The sequence below is a fragment of the Carassius carassius genome, chromosome 2, assembly GCF_963082965.1.
Source record: "Carassius carassius chromosome 2, fCarCar2.1, whole genome shotgun sequence".
NCBI classification, from domain to species: domain Eukaryota; kingdom Metazoa; phylum Chordata; class Actinopteri; order Cypriniformes; family Cyprinidae; genus Carassius; species Carassius carassius.
Genome location: NC_081756.1, coordinates 25157114 through 25176806, shown reverse-complemented (window position 1 = coordinate 25176806; position 19693 = coordinate 25157114). Strand labels below are relative to the sequence as shown.

The window sequence follows — 19693 nt, the reverse complement described above, 5'->3', positions numbered from 1 at the left end:
TAACAAATATTTTATTATATAATAGCAGATATTTGCTCATTTTAGAGTGTTCTAAACGATATAAGATGCTTGAATATGCTACAAATGCAACATGTTTCCACTTCTGCTGCACCCCACACCGCTGTGCAAACCATGAACTCTTAATATCAAATGATCTGTATTAAGTGATCTGTGACACTGACAATTAAATAAATAGCTAGGTCAATTGAAATCCTTAAGGAAATGCTATTGGTTTGTAAAATGCCGATGAGATTGTGATGTGATGTGAATTATTGTACACTTGTGGTGGAAATTCATACAGCCCTCATAAAACGCTCAAAGGAACAGTGAGAAGATAGTTCAACACACACACACACGCACACACAATAATCTCACTGCACACACACATTCACATATTCAAATATATTTCACATCCAATTGGTGGCAAAGAGTGAGTCAGGTATATGTAAGCCATTACTTAACTGGAGAGGCCAGGGTAATTATGGCTGGCATTTTGACAAGTGTTTGGTGGAGTGAAGGTCAACTGTGTCTGCGTGGGAGATCTATGCTAATCTGCCCAGCTGGAGCGCAGACGAGCAGCCCCTGCACCGCACCACTGCAATTACAGAGAGAGAAAGAGAGATAGATAGTGCAAGAGAGAAAGGGATGAGTGGGTGAGGAAGTAAACATGGCAGAGATGTCAGATATGTGGACGGATGTGAAGAAATGTCAGCAAAAATAAAGACAACATGAGACTGAGGGAGTACAAATCAGATGAAGTAACCAGACTATGAAACAAATGCAGACTCGGTTTAACTTCCTCAAAGAGAACCGTGGGGAAAGGGAGAGGAAGATAAAGAGAGGAATAAATGAGGCTGTCGCAAACTGTCACTCTGTCTGACCTATGTTAAAGTGAGAGCACAGTCATTATTGTTCTAGAAGGTCATGACCTATGACATGGTAGCAATTCAGGGTACGATTCCTCTTACTCTGTCTAACCTTTAGTATATTTTTCCTTTTGGCACACTTGTCACATTTTCTATGATTTCTCTTTTTATCTGTTTACCTGAAATGCTATCCCTGTCTATTACTACATTTCTGCTGTGGTAGCAGGTGTAGATGGCCTTGACAATGGCTCTGATTGTTTTCCTGGTGGGACATGACCAGCAGGGATCCTTGTTACATCTGCCCTAACCTGTCCAGATTCTGACCTATCCAGGGTTCTCACGGCCTGGGAGCAACACAGGGGTCAACCCCTTAGAGACCCCCAAGATCTCCCCCACAGATATGAAAGGCCAGACAAAGAGTGTTAATCTATCCACATACTAGATTGACACACCCTCATACCCTCTCTTTCTCAAACACCAACAAAAAGGGGAAAAAATTATAAAGAATATGTCAAACTGAGATTCAAATCTCAGTTTGACAGTTTAACAGCTGAGATCAAGCCTCTGTTACTAATTTGATAGCATCACTTTAGAACTAGTACTGAATGAATGTTTAGTTGCTTCATTAAAACCTTATTGTATCACTGTATTTAAAGCTCACTGTATTATGTGGAGTAGCGTATTATGAGAGAGAGAGAGAGAGATGGACTGAGCGAGTGTGATTACCTGCATCTGATACAGAATTCATTCTTCAGCTCAATCTCAAGTTCACAATAAAACATTAGTTTGAATTTCCGCTGAGCAAAGCGATATCTTTGTTGTAGTGTCCTTTCATCTGTTAAGGGAGATTTCCAATGACAGCGCTGCTCACTGTATTTGTTGGCTGCGTATTACAAAATGTTATTAAAAATAAAAAATACAAAAAGAATTCAGTCTCTTCCAATATAAAAGTCTTTACTGTTGACTCCCTCAGCTATCTAATGGTGGAACAATGTAACTAATATCACCATCACGAACACACACACACACACCGTTTCCCAATAACAAATACTATTATTAATTACTACTATTATTTATATAAAGTGTGTTATAATAATAACTTGAATAATAATGTTTAATAAACAACTACAACAGCCATCGTACAAGTTTCTCAGCCAAAACAGTTTGCACTGGAACAAATAATATATTAATGAGACCAAAGACTGTTTGTTAGATTTACGCAAAACAAATTATATTTCATGTTTAATCACTATATAGACATCAAAGCCAGTGGCAAATTCCAGAAGATATGGCTGAGATAAGGCTGCTCTCGGTGGGTTAATCAGCGATGTTGACCGCTGATGTCCTGGAGCTCACATTTTTGAAAATATCAAAGCTAATTTTTAAATAGATGTTAATGTACTTGTATTGTAATCTACCTGTGCAAATGGCAATGAATTTCTAATTAAATCATTATTAACAAAAGCCCGAGTTAAAAACTCTTGCCTTAAAAAACTCATTAAAAAACACATTCTGTGACCCAAAAATGTCACAGAAAAAACCCTCCACCTGTTCCTCATCCGGTCTCATTATCTTGGCTACTTCTACCCTTTTTTTTCCTGTCTCGTTGTCAGATTGTTTGATGTCACCAATGAGTATCGACCATTGTCGTCTTCGCGTTAGTCTTGTCCTATCCTGTCGAGTCGGGGTTTTGTTATTAGTTCACTACCACTGCTGGAATTACTCTGTGCTCGTCATTTGCACCCACAGAACCTTACCTGCTGAGAGCTGCTTCGGCTTCCCCGCTCTGTGAGCACCGACCGTCTGCTCCTTCGTGAGTGTCAAGTACCTCCGCCTCGCCAGTCCGCTGGCCACCCCTGCCACAGAGGTCTTCTCAGTTCGTTTATGCTACCCAGTCTACGGGTTATCTTCAGTTTGTCTATTTCTCCCTTGCTTTTGTTTGGAATACCTGTGGCCAGACTTTGTTTCATTAAAGAACAGTTATCATTGCACTCACATTTGAGTCCTCTCTCTCTCCAATATCATCACAGAACAATCTGACCAGAATATGGACTCAGCGAGTGGCAGCCCGTTCCAGACTGCCGTCGAACACCAGGGTGTCCTTCTAGGGAAGCATGAGGAGGACATCTCCGCTGCCCGACATGCCATCGAGACACTGGCCACCCAAATGTCCGAGCTTTCCTGCCAGGTTCACAGTTTGCGCCTCCAGCCTTCCACCTCTCATGGTCTTCCCATTCCGACGGAGCCACGGATCAATAATCCTCCGGTCTTTTCTGGTGTGCCAACACAATGTCGCTCTTTCCTTACCCAGTGTGAGGTGGTGTTCTCGCTACAGCCCGTGACGTATGCTAAGGAGAGAGCCAAGATTGCCTACGTTCTCTCTCTCCTCAATGGTCGGGCTCGCGAATGGGGAATGGCTAACTGGGAGACTGAGACGGAGTGCATCTTCAGTTTTGCGCTCTTCAAGGAGGAGATGATTCGGGTATTCGACCGCTCCACCTACGGTGAGGAGGCTTCCCGACAGCTTTCCACACTTTGGCAGGGGAGGCGTTCCGTGCCTGATTTTTCATTGAGTTCCGGACCCTTGCCACCACCTGTGGATGGAACCAACCCGCGTTGGTCGCTCGTTTTTTGGAGGGGCTTTCTCCTGAGGTTCGGGACGAGGTCCTCGTCCGCGAGATCCCCACCCGGCTCGACGATCTCATCGACCTGGCCATTCGGGTGGAGAGGCGTTTTGACCAATGGTGCCGAGCTCACCGCCTGGAGGACATGCTCTTCTCTCCGCTCCTTGTCAGCTCCGCCCATTCGGAGCCCGAACCCATGCAGCTGGGAGGTCTTTGGATCTCACCTAAGGAGCATGAGAGGAGGATTTCGAATCCCCTCTGCATGTACTGTGCCAGCGCTACTCATTTTGTGTCTTCATGTCCGGTAAAAGCCAGCACTCGTCAGTAGGAGGAGGGTTACTGGTGAGCGCCATCACTAAGGCCATCCCTTCTAGTTCCTGTACGACTCTTCCAGCGCATCTCCAGTGGGCTGGGTCGTCAGCTTTCTGTGCTACCTTGATCGACTCTGGGGCCGAGGGGAACTTTGTGGATGACAAGTGGGCGCTCCAACAAGGTATTCCTCTCACACATCTAAGAGACTCCACCCCTCTATTTGCCCTTGATGGCAGTTCCCTACCTAGGGTACAGAAAGAGACTATTCCATTGACTCTTACCATTTCTGGTAACCACAAAGAAACAATCTCTTTTTACTCCTTTTACTCCGGTAAAAATCTCTTTTTTTATTTTTCAGTCTCCTTTTACTCCCGTAGTGCTGGGCCATCCTTGGCTAGAACTCCATAATCCTCACATTGACTGGGCTAAGGGATCTATTTTGTCTTGGAAATTGTCATGTCATGTTGAGTGTTTAGTCTCTGCTGTTCCCCCTCTGTCTTCTGTTTCTGTTTTTCAGGAGGAGGCAGGAGATCTGACGGGAGTACCGGAGGAGTATTACGATTTGCGATGGGTTTTCAGTCGTTCCCGAGCTAGGTCTCTTCCGCCCCACCGCCCGGGTACCATGCCTCCACGGGGTAGTCTCTACTCCCTTTCGGCTCCAGAACGGGAGGCATTAGAGAATTATTTATCCGAATCTCTCAGAGCCAGCACCATCGTTCCGTCCTTGTCTCCCGCCGGCGCTGGTTTTTTTTTTTGTCAAAAAGAAAGACGGCTCTTTGCATCCCTGCATAGATTATCGGGGGGCTGAATGACATCACCGTTAAGACTCATTACCCCTTGCCTCTGATGTCCTGAGATAAGGGTCTTTACCAAACTCGACCTTCGCAACGCTTATCATCTCGTGCGCATTCGGGAGGGGGACGAGTGGAAGACCGCCTTTAACACATCCCTCGGACACTTCGAGTATAGGGTTCTTCCCTTCGGATTGGTTAACGCCCCCCGCTGTCTTTCAGGCACTAATCAATGACGTCCTTCGAGATATGCTCAATTTATTCGTTTTTGTCTATCTCTATGATATTTTTATTTTTTTGCCTTCTCTCCAGATTCATGTACAGCACGTTCGCCGCGTCCTCCTACGTTTACGTTAACGTTTCTTGGCTCCTTTTATCTCGGCAGAGGGGATAAGTATGGACCCTGCTAAGGTCCAGGCCGTGGTCGACTGGTCTGTCCCTGACTCTCGCGTTTCGCTACAGCGCTTTCTCGGGTTTGCTAATTTCTATCGTCGCTTTATATGCAATTTCAGCCAGGCGGCCGCACCGCTTACCGCTCTAACCTCCGTTAAGTCCAGTTTCAGATGGTCCGGGTCTACGCAGGTGGCTTTTGACCGTCTGAAGACTCTTTTTACTTCCGCGCCTATCCTCCTCACTCCTGATAGCCCGAGACAGTTTATCGACTGAGAGGTTGACGCCTCCGAGGTAGGGGTGGGAGCCGTTCTTTCCCAGCGTTCAGCATCTGATGGCAAGATACACCCTTGCGCATACTTTTCCCACCGTCTCTCCCCCGCAGAACGTAATTATGATGTCGGTAATCGCGAACTTCTCGCCATCTGCCTGGCATTGGGTGAGTGGCGACAGTGGTTAGAGGGTTCTACTGTATTGTTTGGAAAGACCATCGCAATTTAGAATATATCCATTCCGCCAAAAGATTGAACTCGCGTCAGGCTCGTTGGGCTCTTTTTTTTACGCATTTCGATTTTGTCATCTCATACCACCCGGGCTCTAAGAACGGTAAGCCGGACGCATTTTCCCGTCTTTTCGATTCCTCAACCGCTTTCACACCCCGGGAGGAGATGGGTACTATGGTTTGGGGAATCGAGAGAGAGGTTAGACGCGCCCTCTCTCGCGTCACCACTCCCTGTCACTGCCCTAGGGGCAGCCTCTTTGTCCCGGTACCCACACACTTAGCTGTGCTTCAGTGGGCTTATTCCTCTAAATTAGCTGCTCATCCTGGTATCCGGGGTACTATCGCATTTATTCGTCAGCGTTTCTGGTGGCCGACCTTAGACCGTGATGCGCGTCATTTTATCACCACCTGTTCTATCTGTGCCCAGACCAAGGCGGACAATTCCCCACCTGCTGGTCTCCTGCGGACGCTACCTGTTCCCTCTCGCCTGTGGTCACAAATAGCCCTCGATTTTATGACCGGTCTTCTGCCCTCGGCCGGTAATACGGTCATCCTGACCGTGGTCGACCGCTTTTCTAAATTGGCTCACTTCATTCCCCTCGCCAAGCTCCCCTCTGCCAAGGAAACTGTCCAGATTATGGTTGATAATGTGTTCAAGTTTCATGGGTTGCCCACCGACGTTGTGTCCGATAGGGGTCCGCAATTCGCCTCGCAGTTTTGGAGAGAATTCTGCAGCCTCATTGGTGCCACGGCTAGCCTTTCCTCGGGTTTTCACTCCCAGACCAACGGTCAGGCCGAACGAGCCAATCAGATTGTCGCCCGCATTCTCCGCAGTCTAGCCTTTCCCTATGTCCTGGGCCGAACAGCTTCCCTTGGCCGAGTATGCTCATAACTCTCTCCCATCCTCCGCCTCAGGTCTTTCACCCTTTCAGTGTTGCCTCGGTTATCAACCTCCTTTATTCTCATCTCAGGAGACCAATTCTAACTGCCCGTCCGTTCTAGCATTTATCAGTCATTGCAAGCGAACCTGGAGGAGGGTTAGATCTGCCCTATGTCGTTTGTGAAGACGCTTGTGTCTCGCTGCCAATAGATCGCGTATCAAGAGCCCTCGCTATGTTTCTGGTCAGAGAGTATTCTCCACTTTCAATTTACCTCTCCAATTTTTATTGGCTTTATCGGACCATTCGGCATTGTCAAGATCATTAATCCTGTCACCGTCAAACTTCGTTTGCCACCTAATCTTCGTCGTGTTCACCCTGTCTTTCACGTTTCTTGCATTAAGCCGGTCACCCGCTCCCCCCCCCCCCCTCCCGCGTCTTTCTCCGCCGTTCGTATTGAGGGCTCCCAGTGTGCACGCACGCACACACACACACACACACACTTCCCCCACAAACATTTCACTTTAAAGAGGCTGAAGCACAATGCATTGTTTTATCAAAAAAGTATTTTCCTATTTCACAGGAAAATCAACACTGTCACATGTTCCCTTTCAGCATATGAATTTAGATGAGACCATTTTCTCTTGTGATTGATATGCAGCATTATGAGTTTAATATCGCCTGATCAGCGCATCATAAAAAATGCACCAGTGTACAACAGACTTTAATGAAATCTCACCCAAAAGACAAATGATGATGCAGAATGCTCCTTCTTGAAAATGTAACTTGCAGTTCTCTTGAGAGCATTTTTCAGATTGTCTTAAATGAACAGAATATATTTGTGTGTGTATATATGATGCTTGTGAATATGCAAAGTTGCAGTCATCTTGTTGGGACATCTGTGGCTGAATGCAAATAAGTAATTATTATTATTATTTTTTTTTAAAGATGCCATTCATTTAAAATACTAAATCAAATATTCTATGCATTTTGACAGTTTAGTTATTGTTATTATTTAATTAATAATCAAAGACAAATCGAATAACCAGTCAAAGAAACACATATGAAGTATTCTATGAAATTATATGCATCACTTTTCTATGTTTTTAATTAGAAAGAATTTCATAAAAGCAATATACTATTAATCCGGATAAAATATTCCATAAAAAAAAATACATATATAATTATAATTAATTGAATTCTTAAATAATAATCTTCATGAATTGTAATTATTAAGCTCAATAATAAAAACACTAGCAACCTTCTTTCCTATATCTCAGGAGGGCATCTTCTTTAAGTAAGGAAAAAATATTACTCAAACTAAATTTAAATAATATATCATATGCAACGAAATAAATTCACAGATCACTACATTGTCACGGCGCGGTAGGACGCACAGAGGAAGAAACAGGGTCTGGGTCCAAATGCAGGGGAAATTATCACTTTTAATAAAAGAGAACAAAAAGGCCAATGCGGCAAAAACAAAAACAGAAACTAATCACAGGGAACAAACCGGAATAACACAAGCACTAGAGACACGGTTCACAATTAACATTACAATATAATACAGCCAGACAGAGTGGTGTGTGAGACAAGAATATAAAGTCCATGACAATGAGCAACAGCTGTGTGTGTGATTGAGAGACAGGTGTGCAGAGTAAAGGTAAATGAGTCTGGGAGCAAGGGAGAAACACAGGTGTAGCAACTAAAACAAACACAACACTCACAGAAGACAGTGACAGAAAGACAGAAGACTGTGACATACACAAAACATAAGGTAATTTAACCTCTGTCCACCTGTAATAAATCATATAAATGTTGATGTTTAGATGAGATTTAATGACATGCTCAAGAGGAAAGGTCGGGGGGCTTTAACACTACATAGTAAAGAGGACAGAGCAAACGCACACACAAACACACACGACAAAGTATAAAGACAAAATAAGCCACATAAATTAACTTGGGGACTGCAAAAGGTGAGGAGAAGCAGAAGTGGGAGACAAGCAGAAATGAAATGTGACAGACAGATAGGATGAAAAAAGCATGTTAGAAAGAAGAAAGAAAAGAGAGAGCGACTGAGAGATGAAGAGAAAGATGACACATTGTAAGATTACACTGTGCAGTTTATGGTGCCATTTCATCAACACTATGGATGAATCAATGGCCCGATAAATGATTGTGAAGGACACACAACACATACACACAGACAAAGCAGGGGGTTCATCTTTTGTTTTGAGACCAAGCAGGGATTACCATATCCAGTCTTTTCTCCAAAGCTTTCTTTCCAGATGAATAGGGTACAACACAAATTCCTCAATCCTAATGAATGTACCCCAGACCCCCCATAAAGACCTTCATTTAGTTTCTGTGTTGCTAGCAGCTTGAATGACTTGAGCACAGCTTTGCATCAGAATACCAAATCCCTGCCCATATATACATAGACCCTACATGATACAAGTCGACCCATCTATACTGCTGCTCCTCCACTGGAAATAGCTTGGCAGGAAGTGATGATCTTTTCATCAAGAAAATTAATGGTTGCATGGTTGTGAAGCCATGGTTACACTGCTCTGACATACAGTACACTTCAAAACGACTTTTGAAAGAGTGCATTGCATCAAAGTAATAAGAGGATATTAATAATTGATACTCCATATCTATATTCATGAAATATATTCTACATTGTTTAGTATACAATGTATCAGTATGCATATGATCCTGTGCGCATAAACTGTATATAAATGTATGTTATCCAGCAAGATTTCTTTCTGACTAAATGTTAAGTATCGCTTAATGCAGCAATAAAGGCATTCACATTTGCAATATTTTTTTATTTGGATAAGGAATTTTGAGGATGGCCAACCTTTAGGATAAATGACTGACTGACTTATATGTCTTTGCTATGGCATAGACATAAATGAATCATTTGCAACTAAACTTATAAATTATTTACTTGTTATGTGCATTCTGATATATTAATAATGTATGAACAAATGCCTGATGATTAAATAACAATTAACTTAAACTCCTCTGCTGTGGTATTTCAGTTGTTTATTTTTTCTTCTTCTTACATTATTACATTTATAAAGAAACACTTTATTGACCCCCAATGGGAAATACAGGAATTAAATGTAATTTGACACATTTATATGACATACATCAACAACACAGACAAAACACATGGGAGCTACTGTCATAGACTGATGCTTGTGGCAGAACCATAGAATACTAGATAAGACACCCATGAAACCCTTCTTTATCTTGTGTGTCTGGTGGGTTATATGTGCAAAGGAAGTATCCTGCCTAATATGCTAATCTAATGTTCTCTAATATGGCTAGGTCAACAGTACATGTGGTTTTAGTGGAGCTACAAAACAGCTCCTTACATGCACAAAAGCATGTTACAACCTAAACATAATCCTCAACACTCTTCCATATTTCCACTGAACAAAAATACTTTGAAGTTGCTTAAATACCTCAGGGGTGTATGTGATGTCAAAGGCACAAAAACTGGAATAAATGATTAGGTGCGATCAGCGGTGTGTATACAGCAGTAATAAAGTGTGAGGAGAGATTCTCTCTGTTTAAATAAAGTAATAAATTGGTATTCAGGCGCCAGGGTTTTCATAATTTATCTGCCGTGTGAGAGCGGCTGATCATGTTGACTTAACATTTTGTCTGACATTTGGGTCTGACGAGCCTGATGAGCTCAGCCATTAACTCTCTCAACATGCTACAAGAGACTCTCAAAGGGAGGAGAGACTGGAGATGTACACACTCATGTAGACACACGTACACAAATAAAAGTCGAAATACACACTACAGCAATTGGACGAAATTGGGGCGCATTTCCATAGATGGCAAGGCTTTAATGCACAAGCTTTAACATGCACAAACACGTTTGCTCACACAATGTTAAGCAGAACTGGATCAAGAAGGACGACATGTCCAAAGACTTTAACATCACGCCACAAATACACTCATGCATTATTCGTAGAACTGAAATAAGTGCATTTACTACCGAGGTCAAAACACTGACAATTAAATAAAAAAAAATAAAAAATGTCAATAAATTAACTTCATGTGCTGGCTGCATGTCATTATTTCTATGAGCGATAGTGAATTTTTTAGCACGAGATATAAACAAAAATAAATAAACAAAAAGTTCATAATGACTAAGTCAAACTGTGGCAGCATTTCAGCACATACTCATTAAAACAATTTTTTTTTCCAAAGTCTCCTCTGAAATCTTTCCCTTGTGGATCTCATCTTATCTGTCAAGAATTACAGATAGGCATGGGACAAATTCACATGAATATGTTTTCCCTAGAAGTAATTATGATGGATCAAAGAAATACAGACCTTATAATGTCAGATTCCTTTTTTCCCCTTTCATTCTCTGCCCTTTCTTTTGTGCATTAAAGATCAAGTATGAAATCCTGAGTGTTAAATTTTAAAACAGTGACTGAAAAGGGGAAGCAGGACTACAGTCTATTCTGTTCCAGTTTATGAATTAAATGTGATCAGTCCCTGACTGCAATGTTGAATTTTCAAACAATACTGCAAAAGACTTTTAAAATTCCAAATGTAGCAAAGTCATAATCAACTGGCATGGTCAGTACCATGCTTTATTGGCCTGTGTTGTGCTATTCCAATTTAATGTAAATGTTAGGTAGCAATCAGGATGCACAACTGCAATTCAAATTCAGTTAATTTAAATTAAAACTGAATAAAATGAAAATAAATTCCTACAGAATAACTAATAAATGTACATTTTAACATAGCATAGATGTTACAATAAAAACTTACCATACTGGTTTGAAAAATCCTTATCTTGAAGTTTAAAGTCAAAGTACAAAGGCTTTATAGGCCTAACAAACAGTCAGACAAACAGATTACTATGTCAGTCACAGACATTTGTATTTAATTAACATAAACTAATGTTCAAAAGCCTTTTACCATTTACCTTTTTTTTTTTTTTAAAGATGTCCCTTATGTTCAACAAGGTTGCATGTATTATACAGAAAAAATACAGTAAAATAGTATGAATGTTTAAATTTTTCAAATATTTATTTTTATTTATTTATTTATTTAGTTTGACAGGGACTTTGTACATTAATAAAAACATTCCTGTAAATGTACCAGAATTAGCCAAGGGCTATTTTTCATCCGTAGTCCCTGGACAAGATGTTACAAGTCAACCTAAACAAAATATGATTAAGAATACATAATAGAAATTTTAATAATTACACAATACAATAAAAAAATCTATTTAAACAATTTAAGATCAATTAAAAACAATGCAACAAAATACAAACAATAAGAGGATGTAATAATATTTTAAGCAATATTATATCTAATACGCAGATATAAGATTCTAGTGATGACAGATCTGAGTACTGATTAACCAATTCTTCAATTGAGCCCTAAATAAAGCATAAGTGTCTAGATCTCTTATAGTTGTTGGAATAGTGTTCCATTCTTTTGCAGCTTTAACAGAAAAAGCAGATTGACTAAATTTACTTCGTCTAAGTGGTATGATACAGTCTTGTCTTAATGCACCTCTTGTAGAGCGATAATCAGTTGTTCTAATACGAACTAGCTGACCAAGAGGGGGAGAAGATAAACCATAAATAATTTTATACATCAAGCATACATTTGCATACTTAATCGTGTTTTCCCAACTCAATAAATTATATTTTTCCAGTATTGGACAATGATGAGAATATACCGATTTCTTATCAAGGACCTTGAGTGTACGTTTGTATAAGGACTCCAATGGTTTTAAAGTCACTGAACTCGCCTGAGACCAAGTGGTTAAACAGAAAGTCATGTGAGAGAGAACCATAGAGTACATAAACATCTTAGCTGCTTCTAATGACATGTTATCTCTAGTAATCTTAAAATTATAGAGATTAAACTTAACCTGCTTGCAAACCTTTTTTACGTGAGCTTTAAATGTAAGTTTAGAATCAATCAGTATTCCCAGATATTTATATTGTGGCACTACCTGCAGCCTCACCCCTGACACATAAACATCCGGCTCTTTAATAATACTGTTAGACTTAGAGAAAAACATACACACTGTTTTGGACACATTTAGTTGCAAGCAATTCTCTTTTAGCCATGGCGACACATTAACCATAGAATTCGTAAGTTCATTTGCAACTTGTGTCAGACTATTACCATGTATATAAATCACTGTATCGTCTGCATACATTTGTATATTAGTGCCAGGACATGAAAGATGAAAATCATTTATATACATAGCAAAAAGCATTGGACCCAAGACAGATCCTTGCGGAACACCAGTTGATATACCTAAATCATTAGATAGGTGATTGTGTAGTCTAACACATTGAGATCTATCTGATAGATATGACTCTATCCAATTAAGTGTATGTGATGAGAAATTAAAACAAGCTAACTTAGACATAAGGATTCTATGATTAACGGTGTCAAAGGCTTTCTTTAAATCAAGGAACACTGCTCCAACTACACCACCTTTGTCTAATAGAGTTTTAATATTTTCTATAAAAAAACAATTTGCGGTTTCCGTGGAATATTTTGCTCTAAAACCGAACTGCATTGGATGCATTGAAAATGAACTACTACTCAAATAACTGCTAATCTGTTCTGCAACTAGTTTCTCCATAATTTTAGAAACGGTGGGTAATATACTAATTGGCCTATAATTATCAATAGAAAGGGGGTCTCCACTTTTGAATATTGGAACAACAATTGCTGACTTCCAAACACTTGGGAATTTTCCCTGTGAAATTGAAAGATTAATAACTTTATTGATAGGTTTAATTAGAGCCCAACTAGATTCTTTGAGCATAATAGCATCCATACCATATTTATCTTTTGCTCTAGATGACTTAAGAGATCTAATTGTTCTCATAACATCAGAGTCACTAACAGACCTTATTGTAAAAACAGGCTCCACTGTTGTAACTGGACAGACATTAGTATACGCAGGCGGAAAACAACGAGTAATAGTTTCCACGGAATCAACAAAATGATAATTAAAAATCTCTACCATTTCAGCTGTATTATTTACTAATTTTCCTTGTACTTTAAGTTCTAAAATTTTCTTATCTTTATTTTGTTGGCCTGTTATTTTTTTTAACTGATTCCAAATAATTCTAGGATTGCCTCTTGCTTTTTCTATCATAGTGAGAAAGAAATCGGCTTTAGCTTTTTTAAATTTCTTTACCACAGAGTTCCTCAACATAGTAAATCGATATCTATCACTACTCAATTTAGTTTTAAGTGAGGTTTTCAAAGCATGATCCCTGTCTTTCATCACATTCAGAATATCTACATTTATCCACGGGACCATATTCTTTTTCTTTCTATGATTAAATTTACAGGTATAATCAGTAATAATATTTCCTAATCTTTTTGTAAAAATCTCACTATCTTCCTCACAATCAATACCCAATAATAGATTACCCCATTCTATCTGCTGAATAGCACCTTTAAAATTTTATATAATTATATAATTTATTGCTTTGAAGTCATTACCTTCAGTGTCACATGATCATTCATAAATCATTCTTAAGTGCTGATTTGCTGCTCAAGAAAACTTTTCTTATTATTATCAATGTCGAAAACAGTATAATATTTTTTGTGGAAACAGATATATTTTTACTCAATAAAAGTATTCATTTAACCAAATCAAAACTGATTTTAGAAAATATATATATATATACTTACTGGCCCCAAATATTTGAACAGTAGTGCATGTTATTCTTTAAATATTTTTTTTTATTTTTTTTAACTATGGAGTAAATTTACCAGAGTTTACCAAAACAATTATATACCATGAACCAAAGATGTATGACTGCTCTAACAACCAACCAGAAAAGTTTTATAAAAAATATCAATAGTATGCAGAGCCCATTCTAAAAAGAAAATACTGGTGCAAAACAGAAGGCAAAGGAAACAGCTACTGAAACTAAAACATAAGTACAGTTTGGTTTGCTTTCTTGCTTTTCCATGTGTGTTATTAAACCTGGAAAATAACTAATGCTGCAATCAAGTCATGGCTCTATGAGAGGATTCTTCCCCGATGTGTCAGGAGATGATCAGAATAGTAACTAGAATGCAGTGCACGTGTGTTTGTGTGTGTATGTGTGCACGTGTGTGTGTGTGTGTGTACCTGCCACTCTGGCTAGCTGGGCCGTGCTGATGTTTCGAGCATTGGGGCGCACTCGAAAGGTAACTGCTGGACCCAGAACCCTGAGAGACACAGAGAAGAAAAAGACGAAGGAAGAAAAAGGTGAGGAAGAGACACCGAGAATGAGACAATAAGGATAAAACAAGAAGAGGAAAGAAAGATTAAAACAACGCCAGTATGCAGTGAGTTTGGTGAGCGAAACTGTTGCAGCTGTGAGTCATGAATATACTCTTTTATCATTTAAAAAATACATTATTGCAGATGCAGTCAACTGCAGTACCGCAATACCACAGCAGATCACTAGAGATTTAGTTTTGGTTAATTTTCTTATGACAGGTCTGTGCCATTAGCTTTCTTCTCTGCTTTTGACATAAATTGACAAGTTATTCTTATTAATTTATATAATTATTAAATAATTACAATTCAGTATCAGTTCCTGACTCTGAGGCATTCAGATGCATTTATCTGGAATGCAGCTCTGAAGCTACTCCCACTGTGGACCAGTGTGAAATGAGGGTCACAAATAGAGAGAAAAATGGGATAGAAAAAGAGAAGAGGGGAAAAAATTAAAAGAGATAGAGAGAGTGAGGTGGAAGACTGGAGGAATGAATCTGTCACCAGAACAAAATCCCATTCACACGTCAGCAGGGGGCAAGAGCAAGTCAAAGGTAAGCTCGCATCCTCAGAATTAACACACACAGACTCCCAGATTTCCATCTGCTGGAAAATAATAGAGCTTCTAGACTCTCATGTCTCATTTATGAGTAAGTCATAGCTCAACGTTAACTCGTTTTCAAGTTTTAAAAATAATATCCAGAGCAGGATAAACCATTATCTACTAAAACAGTAATCTATAAGATGTATTGTTTTGAAAAATAATTGCTAAGAATTTTAGGTCTATTATGTAATGTACAGTTCTGTTGTATTTCAATGTATTTTTATTTATAATAAACATTATATAATTTATAGTTTGGTCTGTATAATGTGATGATTATTATTATTATTATTATTATTATTTTGCTACCAATACCCTCATACATGCTGCTTTTTAACAATTACAAAAACATAATTCCCCTAAAAATTCACACATGACTACACTTATATTTACTTTCCCTAAACCAACTTCCACCCATCTTTTGCTTTCCTCTCTATACCCGAGCACACACCTCTCTCTGTTTGGCTTCTGGACATTTCTGGAAGAAAACAGTGGCTGTTAAAGTTAAATAAACACAATGGTCCAGACTCCCGTTTATACCATCATCAGTGCTGATAAGTTTTCAGGAAAATGCCACCAACATCCTGTACATAGAGGGAGGACAGACATAACGCAACGACACCGCTTCTGTTCAGCTCCTTTTGCACCATGGGGAAGAGTGTGGGATGGAGATGACAGTTAGACTGCGTGTGTATGTGTGGGTTGTAAAAAAATATATATACAAAAATGAGTGCAAGGGGTAGAATTAGTGTAAATGAATGTGTTAATGTCTCAATGTGTATAAGAGAACAAGCCTGTCTGATTGCAAATACACAACTCTGTGTGTGTGTGTGTGTGTGTGTTTCTGTGCCCCCTACTGTCTGCACACAGTACAAACCTTACGTCATGTCTGGAGTTCAGAGAGGTGCTACTCTAACTCTTTATGTAACCGCAACACAGTGCAAAGTCCAAATATGGCAACACCACATTTGAGCGTACAAATGTTTGCACAAGGGTGTGCTGAATTTTTGTGATCTTTGACTGCTTATATGATCATATGAGCAGAAGCTTTCTTTTGCATTGTGTAGTCTGCTTGTATACTTTTCTAGCCATCTTATCTTTATATCCGTCAAAAAAATGCAGACATTATGACATAATGTTTTATATATACGTGTGTTTAAGTGTGCATCATCTAGTACACCTTTCCATTATATCTCAGAAAAGATGAAACGCATTAGATGACAAAAGATACATTAGCAGGTAACACAGCTCACCTTGAACAGCTCTCAACTACAGTACACACATATATTATACTTTCTTTTCAGTGAGGCCTGTAAAGCATGTTTTTAGCAATATCTTATATTTATTCTCACACTACCAATACAGAGGAAATAATATTAAATATTAAATAATACTGTGAAATATTACTACTATTTAAAATAACTGCTTTCTATCTCAATAATTATACAACATAATTTATTCCAGTGATAACAAAGCTGAATTTTCAGCAGCCATCACGCCATTCTTTAGTGTCACGTGATCCTTCAGAAATCATTCTACTATGGTGTTCTAGAAACCTTTCTTAGAAATAGTTTTTCTGCTTATTTTAGGATTCCTTGATGAATCAGAAGTCCAAAATAACTTGAAATGATAAAATAAATAAAATGCTTGTGTGTGTGTGTGTGTGTGTATGTGTGTGTGTGTGTGTGTTTAGCAAACCCATTTTGAAAGAAAAAAAAACATCCTCATTTATAAAACCAATATAGAAAAAAAGTAAATTGTGTGTGTGTGTGTGTGTGTGTGTGTGTGTTTTCAGATAGGGTGAGAATGTGTATTTGTAAATTAAATAATAGAAGTTAAGTAAAGCTGTGTGGACGAGAGAGAGCGTGCAAAAAATTTGTAATTGTATTAATATTTGTATTTTCTTTAACCCTTGTATATAAAGCTTCATTTATTAAATGTGAGTGAAATGTAACCACAGCAAGTTTCTCAGTGAAATACAAGAGTGCCCTGAAAGCATTTGTTGCATTCCAAACAATTAAGCAGAAAGCTGCCTTTAATCTGTGCACTTGTAGAACATTGGTTATCATCAGAAAATGTGCTGTAATTGAACTTGAGTTTACTACTGCAGGCAGGTCAGAGTAATACACACCTACACACACTGAGATGCATTCTTTCTCTCTCTGAACCATTTATATAAAGCTTAAACTTACATACACAGAATTCAGAACACACTCATAATCACTGCGCTGTCACTTGAAAATAAGTACTTAGCCCAAACTATACTGCAAAATGAAAAACAAAACAAAACCACAGGTTGAGTGTTCCATTAGTGCCATTAGTGTCGACCAGCATGAGACTGTCTTCAACAAGTATGTATGTGTGTGTGTGTGTGTGTGTGTGTATGCACTTACGAGAGCTGTAGAAAATCTGTTACGTGAAGGCTGACTCTCTCAGCTAACAGCTCCATGATGCTCAGCCCCTGGTCAGTGGACAGCGAACTAGGTATTGGCAAAAATCAGAAGAGAAATAAACAAAGAACAATTAGCTAGATCTGTACATTTTTACAAGAAAATATGGTGCTACAAAGCTACGGTGTTGTGGGTGGTTGCCAGGGTGTTGCTATGGGTTTACAAAATGTTTTATGTAGTTTTATAGTGTAGTCATGCAGTAGCTAAACTCTCAGGGAAAAAAAAATTAACAAAATCTGTCACTGGGGTAATAACCTTTCAGAAGGTTTATTTGAATTTGTATTTGAACATTTGTATCTAAAGTGTACAGTTTAGTACATAAATGGTACGTTTCAGTACTCTTTCAAATCCCCATGAAAGCTTCTGTACCTTTTTTTTCTGACAGTGTAGGTGGTTGATTATAGGCAATAATTTAAAAACAAATCATAAATCTCTGATATGGCTCATCTCTCCATCACTTAAGTCTATAAAATGTTTTTTTTTCTACCCGTTGTATTGTCTATCAGGCAAAAACCTAAAATCGAATTATTTAAAAGAGTAGATACTGTAGTGCATTTCTCCTGCTCGATATAAGGTATGAATTATGTCTGTAGCTTAGTTACACATCATCATTTTAATATTTAGGGCTACAACAAAGGTTCTCAACCTTGAGACTGCAGAAATTAACACAATTGTTCTAGGATGAACATGATCGAATCTGCTAAATATAACAATTGATATTTTAAATATGCCTTTCAACATCAGCACTTAACATATAATTGTTAAAAAATGAGGTTTGTCAACAATATGAAAACATTTAAAATGTAACTATGCAGATGGGTGCTGCTAGATGAATGTCATAACAGAAACAGTATTGAACACAGCTCACAGGAGGTATACAGAGAGCAGAGAGTGCATAAAAACACATAGGGAATAGGACACAGGTGGCTTGTGTGCTTGTGTAAATAACCTGAATTTTCAGCAATGAGGCAAACAATAAGGTGTAAATGGAATCACTGTGAAGTGCGATGTCTTTATGATATGGCCACACCAGCCCAAGTTGAAACACACACATTCACTCACATATCAGAGCACGTGCAAACACACAAAGCAACTTGCACACAAGCCTGAAGAATGATATGCATCCAAATGGAAGCATATTCACAAACATGAGAAAGCAAGTGAGAATTAGAAGATGCTAGAGTGCAATTGTTTTCCTGATGCTTTTTCACACCTACCACTGCCTTCCAATACACACTTACACACTTTCCTTAAACACATCTCCTTTTTGAGAATATGTGTGTGTGTTTTCAGGTACTCCAAGTTAAATGGGACTGCAGTAAGTGAGCCTCTGTGAGATGAATCAAGTTATTGAAGATGCAGTGGCTGTGGATGCCATTATCTTTCGCTTTGAGAAATGTACACAACACACACAATCATCTACACACTAACACTAATACACACAGGATGACTGAGGGAAACCAAATATATGGAATGCAGTAACATAAACTGAGCATGGACACTGAATGACAAAAGAAAATATGACTGAGGCAGATAAAAACTAAATTATACATAAAAATCATAGTAACCATGTAAACCACAGATGACTCCTTTTTACCATTGTTAGATAAATGCATCTACAATTTATATAAAACATACACTGATCCTGTGATTAAAATGGTGCATCATATGTAAGAAATTATAATACTTTTATTGAGCAAAGCTGCATTAAATTTATTAAAAGTGACAAAGACATTTATGATCTTACAAAATATTTATATTTCAAATTAAATCTTTTATACTGTACATTCAGCAATGAATCTTGAAAATAGTGTATCACAGTTTCCACAAAATTAAGCTCAAACTGGTTTTCAACAGTGATAAGAAATGTTTCTTAAGTGCAAAATCAGCAAATTAGAATGATTTCTAAAGGATCATGTGACACTGAAGACTGCAGTAATGACTGCTGAATATTCAGCTTTACCATCACAGGAATAAATT

The 19693-nt window shown here is 38.6% G+C and overlaps 1 protein-coding gene across 1 annotated transcript in view; it reads right to left on the bottom strand.

Moving 5' to 3' along the window:
* LOC132107251 (receptor-type tyrosine-protein phosphatase N2-like) overlaps window positions 1–19693 on the bottom strand; it is a 223739-nt gene that overhangs the window by 149526 nt on the left and 54520 nt on the right. Inside the window, exons 10-11 of the mRNA XM_059513490.1 lie at window positions 17657–17743; window positions 14531–14610 (exon numbers count right to left, since the gene is read on the bottom strand). Coding sequence (XP_059369473.1) covers window positions 14531–14610; window positions 17657–17743 — 167 coding nt within the window. The remainder of the gene's footprint in view (window positions 1–14530; window positions 14611–17656; window positions 17744–19693) is intronic.